General features: G+C 37.3%; 1 protein-coding gene across 1 annotated transcript; it reads left to right on the top strand.

Moving 5' to 3' along the window:
• Positions 1-117: 117 nt before the first annotated feature.
• On the top strand, positions 118-10,584 carry dhcr7 (7-dehydrocholesterol reductase). Its single transcript, XM_039690943.2, has 8 exons — positions 118-252; positions 1,985-2,097; positions 4,009-4,231; positions 4,324-4,414; positions 5,854-6,067; positions 7,598-7,802; positions 8,274-8,405; positions 9,875-10,584. The coding sequence occupies exons 2-8, from the start codon at positions 1,994-1,996 to the stop codon at positions 10,337-10,339; spliced, it is 1,434 nt and encodes a 477-aa protein (XP_039546877.2). The 5' UTR covers positions 118-252; positions 1,985-1,993; the 3' UTR covers positions 10,340-10,584.
• Positions 10,585-11,233: the final 649 nt, after the last annotated feature.

Here is an 11,233-nt window from a genome sequence, read left to right on the forward strand (position 1 = left end):
CCCTGACATTCCTGCGTAAATGTGGTGCAGCTGGAAGCCCTTCATGAGCTGAGCTCATCAGGCGCTCATGGGTTCAGGTCTCACTTGTCCAATCACTGACAAGAGGATGCATTTCGTCTCTCTCTGATTGGACCAATGTTCATGACGTTAAATGTGGGTGGAGTTTGAATTTGGCCAGAGTCTCCCCTTCCCTCGTTACATCACTGTGAACATCTGGGCAACGTGAAGTGGCGCAGCATCACCCTTATAACTGTAAGCATTATTTAACTTTTTGACCAGTTGCTTTTATGCATTTGAAAGCTACGTTGTATATTAAGTCGATTTATCAAGATTGCATTATACAGCATATTCAGATATCTCTTCTGCGTACGTATGAAACACTTAACTCTAGATAGATGTCGTAATTACAACTGTCACATTGTCACTCTGGAGGAGCCTGACATTGATATGATAACTATAATCTTTCACACTAGTACGCATGTTAGGGCAGGAGTCGTGTTTCACTTTCATCCGGTTGGTTTAGTGCGGATTATTCTCAAGCAGCACCTTTACTTTGCAGAAGAATGACCCTGACGTCATCTCTACGTGATACACGATTGGCTGTTTTTGGCCACTTTGTTGATTCGCCGACAATAAACTCTTAAAAAGTCATGAAATGAACGTTTGCTAACATTTGAAATTTCTTGAACGTCATTTCCACCAAATCTACAAACATGTATTGTGTTTAATAATAATAATGATGCATAGCCTATACATATATATGGAGTAATTAGCATTTTATGTCGTATTTTACCAAAAAAAAGTGCACAACAGAATACTCAACACAAAAGTGATATTTAGCTTGCTGCCTCATATTTCATCTCAACATGGTCTACACTGAAAATGTTGCCTTTTTGGGTAACTTTTTATTAAAATTTTGTTGTAGTGGAAAGTATGCCGCTACTGAAAATGACTTTTTTATATTATCATAGTATACTATGAAACATATTTTGTAGGGCTGGCCTAGGCAACGATTAATCGCGATTAACCGCATCCAAAATAAAAGTTTGTGTTTACATAATATATGTGTGTGTGGTGTGTTAAACTATTTACTATTTACATATATATGTATATACATATTTATACAGAATTAATATTATATATAAATTTAAATATTTGATATATTAGCAACACATTTTTCTCAAATATATACATGCATGTGTGTGTATTTATATACAAAACAGTTATACACACTACAGACACATATATTATTTAAACACAAACTTTAATTTTGGATGTGATTAATCGCGATTAATCATTGCCCAGCCCTAATTTTTTGTTTTTATCATCCTATGTACCTTTTTATTCATGCGTTTTGAAGTGTCTTTAATTACTATGTACTAATACTTAATTAAAGCATTTGATACAATGCAGTTATTGTGTACATACATGTTTTTACATTGCACTTATATTTATATATATTGCAATTCAACACAAAGAACATTAATTACTATCAATCTTTTTTTGATGCAAAAATGATTATGCTATAACATATTAGAAACCTTGTAACCCTGAATTGAACATGTTGTTAATATGCAAATGTTCAAATAATAAAAGACGAGACAAGTTTACAGTTGACTACAAAAAAATAAAGATTGAGACAGGGTAACTAGCTTTGCTTGTATAACAAAAGCACACAATTCATAACCTCTTATCAGTTGGAGAGATAACATTATAGGTCACCGCATTAAAAATGCAACAGCCATGTTCCTCTAAAACTGATATTTTATGATAAACTAAGCTATTTAAAACCATTGAATAAGCCATTAACTTTTTCAGCTGATGCAAATGTCATTACTTATCATATTTCGCACATATATATATAACACCTACATTGTGTTATCTGTTATCTGCAGTGCACTATGTTCTCCACTTATTGCCAGAGACGTGTTTACCATCTCAGAGGTTATTCTTATGTTCTTCCCCACTACTCTCCCTCTCTCAGACATCCACGATGGCAGCCGATGCTGTGAGAAAGCGCCACAAGGGCAGCTCTAACGGATCAGCGGCAGGGCCGAGAGATCAGGGACAGGAGCCGGCTCAATGGGGAAGAGCATGGTCAGTCACTGCATGCACATAAAACATGGTTTGGTCAGGCTCAATATTATAACGTAGATGTGATAGTAGTTTTATTTTGAAGTGAATTACTGATTTAAAGAGGTGGTAAAATGCTATTTTCACAAGATGTAAAATAAATCTTTGATGTCCCCAGAGTGTGTGTGTGAAGTTTTAGCACAAAATACCCCACAGATATTTTTATACAGCATGGTAAAGTTGTCACTTTTTGATGGTTTGCAAAAAAGCACCATTTTGTGCCTGGCCCTTTAAATGCAAATGAGCCTCTGCAGAGGGCGGGGTTTCCTGATTCCTGATATCGATAATTCCTGATATCAATAATTAAATTGTCACTAGTTCGTTGAAATGTCTAATCTTGATATCAACAATTCAATTCCTTACTAGTAAGAAAGCTTTTTTTAGATATCTGAAATAATATTGATATCAGAAATACATTTTCAGAAATCAAAAATGAACATTGTTACTAGTACCAATTGAATTGTTGATATCAAGAATAGACATTTCAGCTAGTGACAATTTAATTATTGATATCAGGAATTCACATTTTTACTAGTAACAATGTAATTATTGATATCAAGAATTGAGTTTTTACTAGTAGAAATATCATTTTTGATATCAAAAATTGATTTTGATGACATTTCACTAGTGAAAATACAATTACAGATATCAGCAATTAAATTCTAGACATCAACAATTAATTTTTTGATATCAAGAATTCATATCCTGGAAATAAATAAAAGTAAAAAAAAAAAAAAAACACAAACAGTAACACAAACCTCAGATACATAAATTACGTTATAAAGTTAAATCTTCAGTGAAATATTTGGAACGACCGCACCTGTTAGTAAATATAACAAGGGATGCACCGAAATGAAAATGAAAACAATAATTCTTTCTATTTGAAAGCCGATAACCGATATATTGGCTGATAAATCTAAATCCAGATTTTTATATAATTTTATAGAGCCTGGTTGCAAAAACAAAAGTCTCACTCTCAACAATCTGATGTAGCCTACATATATGACAGACTTGCATGTTGCACCATAACTTCCTTTAAGTGATTTCAATCATATTTCAAGCAAGTCAAAACCATTATGGCGAACAATGCGCATCTGAAGTGTCTCAGCTGAAGGAAATAATCCATTATTTATAGATATTAAGGGGATACCTCACTTTGAAATTAATTTTTGGTATGTTTTATCTTACCTCAAGGGCATCCAAGATGTAGGTGTCTTTGTTTCCACAGTAGTTTCAATTTTGATATTTCAGTCATATAATGGAGGTCTATGGTCACCACCTCAAAGAGCATGCACAGAGAAGTCCAAATTAAACATGATTTAATGACTCGTAAATGTAAGTACACATTGATGGCCTAAGACACGAAACGAGCGGTTTGTGTGAGAAAACTAACAGTATTTATACCGTTTTTACCTCGTAATCAAGTGATCTGAGGGCACGGCGCTTTGTGGCTGTGGTTACAAGAGGTAAAAGCGATATAAATACTGTTTGTTTTCTCTCACAAACCGCTCGTTTCGTGTCTTAGGCCATCAATGTGTACTTACATTTACGAGTCATTAAATCATGTTTAGTTTGGACTTCTCTGTGCATGCTCTTTGAGGTGGTGACCATAGACCTCCATTATATGACTGACAGACAAGAACGGGTTGACCTAAAAATATCAAAATTGAAACTACTGCGGAAACAAAGAGGTTCCCTTGAGGTAAGATAAAACATACCAAAAATGAATTTCAAAGTGAACTATCCCTTTAATATATCGGCCAAATTTTCTTATCGAACCGATAACATATATCGGCCGATACAGATATAGATGTCATCAATTCTAAAAATCCAATATCCTGTTTTCACTCATTGATAACCTGTGTATCCCTGTAGGGAGGTGGACTGGTTCTCTCTGACCGCTGTGATCCTGCTGCTGTGCTTCGCCCCCTTCATCGTGTTTTTCTTCATCATGGCGTGTGATCAGTACCAGTGCTCCATCAGCCATCCGGTACTGGACCTCTACAACGGTGACGCCACCCTGCTCAGCATCTGGAACCAGGCCCCTTCCTTCACATGGGCCGCGGCCAAGATCTACGCCGTCTGGGTCACGTTCCAGGTGTGCAGAATCACAGAAGAATACAGAACAAAGAACATTATAGTGAGAAAGATGTGGACTTGAACTGTGAGGTTGGGTTGTCTCTACACTAGGTGGTGCTGTACATGTGCGTTCCAGATTTACTGCATAAGATCCTTCCTGGCTACGTTGGAGGAGTTCAGGACGGGGCCCGGACACCTGCAGGTAATCAAACATACATCATTCATTTATCAGAAATAGTAGTTCACTTTAAAAAAAAACTTTTGCTGATAATTTACTCACCCCCATGTCATCCAAGATGTCCATGTCTTTCTTACTTCAGTCGAAAAGATATTAAGGTTTTTGATGAAAACAATACAGGATTTTCTCCATGTAATGCACTTTAATGGGAACCAAACGGCTCAAGGTTCAAATGACAGTTTCAGTGCAAACTGTTCAAAGGGCTTTAAACTCTTATTCATCGTCTGGTGTCGTTTAAAGCCCTTTGAACAGTTTGCACTGAAACTCTCATTTGGACCTTAAACCGTTTGGTTCCCATTGTCCATTATATGGAGAAAATCCTGGAATGTTTTCATCAAAAACCTTCATTTCTTTTCAACTGAAGAAAGAAAGACATGGACATCTGGGATGACATGGGGGTGAGGAAATTATCAGCAAAAGTTTTTTTTTTTTTAAAGTGAACTACTCCTTTAAGTACATTTACTCCATTGACTAGCTTTTGGAAGATGTGGTAGATTGTACAAAGGTATGGAATAATTCATATTTTAATTTCATAATTTTACTCTCCAAGGCTAAATATATTTGATTAAACATTTTAAAATATTTGTTTTCTAATTTAATATTTATTCCAGTGATCAAAGCTGAATTTTCAGCATCATTACTCCAGTCTTCAGTGTCACATGATCCTTCAGAAATCTTTTTTTTTTTGTGGAAACTATAATACAAAATAACAGCATTTTTTTTTTTTTAAATAGACATCTTTTTCAACATATATGTTTATTGTCACTTGAATCATGAATTTATCTGTTGAATAAAAGTAATAAATACCGGGTTATTCTGGTTCCCACAAACTAAGATAGTGAGTAATATAGTATATATACAGTATATATATATATTGGCTCAGTTTTTTTTTGTCTTGAGTTTTTTTTTCTTCTTTTTTTTTTTTTTGCCAAAAAACTAAATTGACATTTTTTTGATATTGCTTTTTGGTTTTTGCTTATTGCAATTTAAAGTAGTATATTTATATATTTTTATTATCGGGCCACCACCATTACAATATACTGTATATATATAGTAGGTGTGTGTGTGTGTGTTTAAGATCTCACTTTCCCCAGACTTTTAAATGATAGTGTATTACAGATTCCACACAATATTAAGCATCAGAAACTGTTTTCAAGATTATAATAATCTGAAATATTTATTGAGCAGCAAATCCGAATGATTTCTGATGGATCATGTGACACTAAAGACTGGAGTGATGATGTTAAAAATATTGCTTTGATCACAGGAATAAATTACATTTGAAATTGTAATACTATTTCACAATATTATCATTTTGTCTGTATTTTTGATCAAATAAAAGAGCAGAAGAGACTTAATTGTTCTCAATACTTCATTGATGTTGCTTTCCGTCTTATTGTCAGGTTTGATTAATAAGTACGAGGTCAACGGTCTGCAGTGCTGGGTAATCACTCATGTTTTGTGGGTGGCTAACGCTCAATACTTCCACTGGTTTTCACCAACCATCATCATTGACAACTGGATCCCTCTGTTATGGTGCACCAACATCCTCGGCTATGTCGTGTCCACTTTCGCTTTCATCAAGGCTTATCTGTTCCCCACCAACCCGGAGGACTGGTGAGAAAACACATTCTGATTATTTACTGCACATATCCTCAACAAATGAATCCATGTAAAATCATTTGAGATCTTTTATTATTGAAACCAAAAATAATACGCACGTTCTTTGTATTTGCTAGACATGGTTTAACGTATATATTCAGGGTTAATCTGCATCAATTAAATGATGACTAAAGGATTTAAAAATGTATTTTAAAGTCTTAATTCCACAATCAGAGTAAAAGGCTTCAATTCATTAACTAATGGCATTAAATGATGCATGCACTGCAAAAAAGTGAATATCTTCCTCAGTTTTTCTCTTGTTTTCCAGTACAGAGATCTAAACATTCTACTGGAGAAGCAAAATTATTATGATCTCTTATTTTCTGAGACATTAAGACAAAATTAACTGAGTTTTGAATTTATTTTAATCATAAACTCACTTCATTTTGATCAATTTCACAGAAAACAAGACGACTTCTTACACTAAACCACTCTCCTTCTCCAGTAAATGTATCTTGATTTAATTTACGAAAAAAAAACTTTTGCTGATAATTTACTCACCCTCATGTCGTCCAAGATGTCCACTTCTTTCTTTCTTCAGTCGAAAAGAAATTAAGGTTTTTGATGAAAACATTCCAGGATTTTCTCCATATAATGGACTTCAATGGGAACCAAACGGTTCAAGGTCCAAAACACAGTTTCTTTGCAAACTGCAAACTTTTCAAAGGGCTTTAAACGTTTCCAGACGATGAATAAGGGTCTTATCAAGCGAAATGATCGCTCATTTAAAAAATATATGTTTTATAAGCTCAAATGCTCATTTTGCTCTGTTCCGTGATGCCTATCCTGTTCGAACTCGTTCATCAAAATGAACGAATCTTTTTCCGAGTCGACTCGTTCATGAATGAACCAAATGACAAAAAACATTTGTTAAGACCATTTTTATCTTGATGTCGTTTAAAGCAGTTTGCAGTCTTTTTGTCTTTTGGACCCCATTGAAGTCCATGGAGAAAAATCCATTATATGTAGAAAAATCCTGGAATGTTTTCATCAAAAACCTTAATTTCTTTTCGACTGAAGAAAGAAAGACATGGATATCTTGGATGACATGGGGGTGAGTAAATTATCAGCAAACGTTTTTTTTTTCACTTTATGAATAATCCGATTCAGATTCACTTTATTAGCCAATTGTAGTATAAAACCACATTGGAAAAAATGTGCAAGAAGTCTCTCAAGGTGCAATGTCACACGTAAAAGGACATAACATAAAACAGACAAACTCAATAATAAAACACTGTACAATAAAATCCATAAAGATATTTGGACTGGAACACAAGACTCTCAAATACTGCGGTTTCTCCCTCAACATTTACATTTAGAGCACATGGTCTGTTCCCTTGACTTTATTGCTTAGATTTTCTTTACTTGGTCTTTAGAAAGTCTTATATCTACCTTCATAACATCTACAGAAACCCTGATGTTTTTAGACTGGCCAGGCTGTAAAATTCACCTTCACACTAAATGGGCTTCGTGTTTGATCTGCAGTAAATTCACAGGCAACATCTTCTACAACTACATGATGGGAATCGAGTTCAACCCTCGTATAGGAGAATGGTTCGACTTCAAGCTTTTCTTCAATGGCCGGCCGGGTATCGTGGCGTGGACTCTGATTAACTTATCCTATGCTGCCAAACAGCAGGAGCTGTATGGTTACGTGACTAACTCCATGATCCTGGTCAATGTTTTGCAAGTGAGTCTTGGAGCCACTAGGTGGCACTGTAAAACAACTTAACAATTGCTCATACTTCACTGCAAAACCTACAACATGCATAGTAAATGTTTCATAGTGCATTCATCTAGCTGGCTTATACTCCGCCCCTTCTATTTCTAAAAAAAAATTAAATAAATAAAAAATGTTTGGATAATTAAAGTTGATTCAGAATAGTAAGTGTTACTCTCATGAACATTTCACACACACAAGTATACTAAAAAGGCCTTTTACCTGCTAAAAAGGTATAAACTATCAATCAGCATGTGATAGCTTGTGTGCAACAGGTTTTTCAGCAAAGTTTTGATCATTTAGAGGCCTTAAAATGTACATATCAAATATGATACAGGAGGCTATAGGGTTAAAACAAGGTTTATTGTTGCATTAGTCAGCAAAAAAGTTTCTGTATTGTTTTATTTTTTTATGTTTAATCCATATTATTCCCATCACTAGGCCATCTATGTTTTGGACTTCTTCTGGAATGAAGCCTGGTACCTCAAGACTATAGACATCTGCCATGATCATTTCGGCTGGTACCTGGGCTGGGGAGACTGCGTGTGGCTCCCGTTCCTCTACACACTGCAGGTGTGTGTCAGCGCTTGACTTCTGTTGGTTGTGGATCTACAATATTGGATTCGCTATTTTATCGAGCTGCACGATCCTGAATACATTTAGGATCACAATTGACCGTTCGAAAAGTCTTCTTTCTTATTGGTTGTCACTCGCGAAAATCGCTTCTCATTTGCATAAAGTTGAAAATTCTCAACTTTTGTAGCTCGTCTCTTGTCGCTTGACACGCCCACTTTCTGTCGCTCGTGTCACCAGATGTCGCCAGCGCTCCATTGAAATGAATGGGATCTTGTCACTTTGTCGCTGCGTTGTCACTTAACTCAACTAAACTATGAACTTTTATCCCAATACTCCTGTAATCATTTGTATTATTGTAACAGAAATAATGATCCTGTGTGGTTCAAAAGACTGTTTGTGAAGCTGTTTTATACCTATCAAGTGTGCCGCGCACAAGGCAAAACATTTCGATCGCCCCCTGGTGGCCAGCTGCATTTTAGGGCATAAACTCAAGACGTCAACGGTTATTTCTAAAACATTTTGGCTTTATTTTCTACAGTGTAAGGATGTAGAGACACGTCGTCCATCTTTAATAGTCTATGACACCTATTCAGGACAACTGCTCTCTCTGGGTCGGCGGCGGCGCCAATGCAGATGTTCGCTGTGATCGAACACGTCAAAGGTTTAATAGACATAGCTGAATAACTGTCATTTAGTGTTTGAGGCCCCGTCCACACTACTGCATTTTCGTTTAAAAACAGAGACCTTTTGCTACGTTTGCACCTCCCGTCCACACTAAAACGGAAAAAACGGAGAAGTTTAGAAACGCTGCAGCTCCGTTTTGCGCTTTGAATCTCCGGAGGGCGTTTTAGTGAAGACGGGACAAACCAGAGGAGTTTAGAAACGATGACGCAGAGGCTCACGCTCGGCTCTATGATTGGGTGTTATCAGTCATAACGTATCCTTCCCTGATTCGTCAACCACTGTTTATACCGGCACGCGCATGCCCAGTGTTGGTGAATGGTCACGTGATCCGCGTTTTCAGTCGTTTTAATGTGGACGGAAATCATTTCTAATACGCAGATGAAACGCTGGTGTGGACGGAGATCGTATTCGTTTTAATTCTCCGTTTTTAAACGAAAACATATTAGCCTGAGTCGCGTTTAAAGTCTGTTTAGAGAGAACGGTGTCATCTTAGCGGCCCCTAATTTTATAACAAATGGTCATTTCGACGGAAGTGAGTCAATCAAAACTAACTTTAGCTGGAAAGTTATTAAACTAAACCAATCTCTGGTACCTTCAATTACGTTTATCTCTGTAAAGTGCTATATAAACGAGGATGACTTGAATCGCCATCTTGTAAAGATTAATCGCGTAGCTCTAATTTTTAAGTTGATCCTTCACCTCATACGCAGCTTCACTGATTTCAATTGGAGAGTAATGCTGTTAATGAGATGTAGATCTTGATTCCTGTTCTTGTTTTTTAGGGTCTTTACCTGGTCTACAACCCTATCCAGCTTTCTACAGCCCACGCCACAGGCGTCCTCATCCTGGGTCTGGTGGGCTACTACATCTTCCGCTCAACCAACCACCAGAAAGACCTTTTCCGTCGCACTGAGGGTAACTGCAAAATCTGGGGGAAGAAGCCCACCTTCGTGGAGTGTTCGTACCGATCGGCCGACGGCGGCCTTCACAAGAGCAAACTGATGACCTCAGGGTTTTGGGGAGTGGCTCGCCACATGAACTACACGGGCGACCTGATGGGCTCGCTGGCGTATTGCATGGCCTGTGGTGGAGGTCACTTACTGCCCTATTTTTACATCGTCTACATGACCATCCTACTGGTGCACCGCTGCATTCGTGATGAGCACCGCTGTGGAAGCAAGTATGGCAAGGACTGGGAGCGCTACACCAGTGCTGTGCCCTACCGTTTGCTGCCGAACATCTTCTAGTGCGGCCCACCATATCCCAGATCGTTTTTCAGCCACGTACTGGAAAGCACTTTGAATAGTTATTTTCTGTGGCTCTTTGTACTTATTTGTTAACAGCTAGCTCTTTTGTGGGAGTGTGCGTGGAAGGTTTTACAAAGATTTTTAGTCGGTGAGTGAGTGCGAGCGTATGAATATATCAGTACAAGATTATCAAAGTGACACTACATTACAGAATGACACTAAAACTCAATCTTTTTTTCAGAAGACTCACTGTAATATCTCATTATTGTTCTGGATGTTAATAGGCCTTTGTCACACTTCCTACGTGGAGCAGGGATACGAACTTAGTTCCAGTCAACAGTATTTCTCGATAAGGATTTAGATTATCAGCCCTAATGTCTAAAATATCATCAAGCTATGAGGTTGTGAAACGAAGGTTTTTGCTCCTGTTGAAGCTATAAGTTTGTATGAAATCACGCTTATATGTTTTATCCGCGATCTTATGGGGGGAAAAAACTACATTACCCACAATCCTAAGCGTAGTAGCAACGTCTGCTGATTGGTCTAACTCGCTGTTCCCATAGAAACGTTTACCTTACTGGCGAACGGCTACCCGCAGCTGTTGTTGTAGTGTGAGTTTCCCGCGTTGCTCTGCATCAGGACTTAAGACAGCCATACCTCAGCTTTCACGCGTTCCCACTTGAGAGTTTTCATTTACCATCCGAACCACATCGTCATATGTGTGACTTCAGGCAGGTTGCGGAGAGATTTGGTCCAGCGGTATCCATCGGACTCCATCATTGTAAAAAGCTAACCGGAAGAGGCGTATCCCTACTAAAAGACGTGTCGTCAAATTTTTCGTGACATAGGCCTATATGTTAGATAAGTCCAGAAATGCTCCGACTGCAGATTATT

This window comes from Pimephales promelas, chromosome 1 (genome assembly GCF_988280905.1).
Source record: "Pimephales promelas chromosome 1, fPimPro1.hap1.1, whole genome shotgun sequence".
Classification (NCBI taxonomy): Eukaryota; Metazoa; Chordata; class Actinopteri; order Cypriniformes; family Leuciscidae; genus Pimephales; species Pimephales promelas.

What these genes read in the sequence shown, in the direction of transcription:
- dhcr7 (XM_039690943.2), top strand. Translation starts at nt 1,994, where the DNA reads ATGGCAGCCGATGCTGTGAGAAAGCGCCACAAGGGCAGCTCTAACGGA. An exon ending in CGGGGCCCGGACACCTGCAG is followed by an intron (nt 4,415 to 5,853) that starts GTAATCAAACAT and finishes TCTTATTGTCAG; the next exon opens with GTTTGATTAATAAGTACGAG. An exon ending in CGTTCCTCTACACACTGCAG is followed by an intron (nt 8,406 to 9,874) that starts GTGTGTGTCAGC and finishes CTTGTTTTTTAG; the next exon opens with GGTCTTTACCTGGTCTACAA.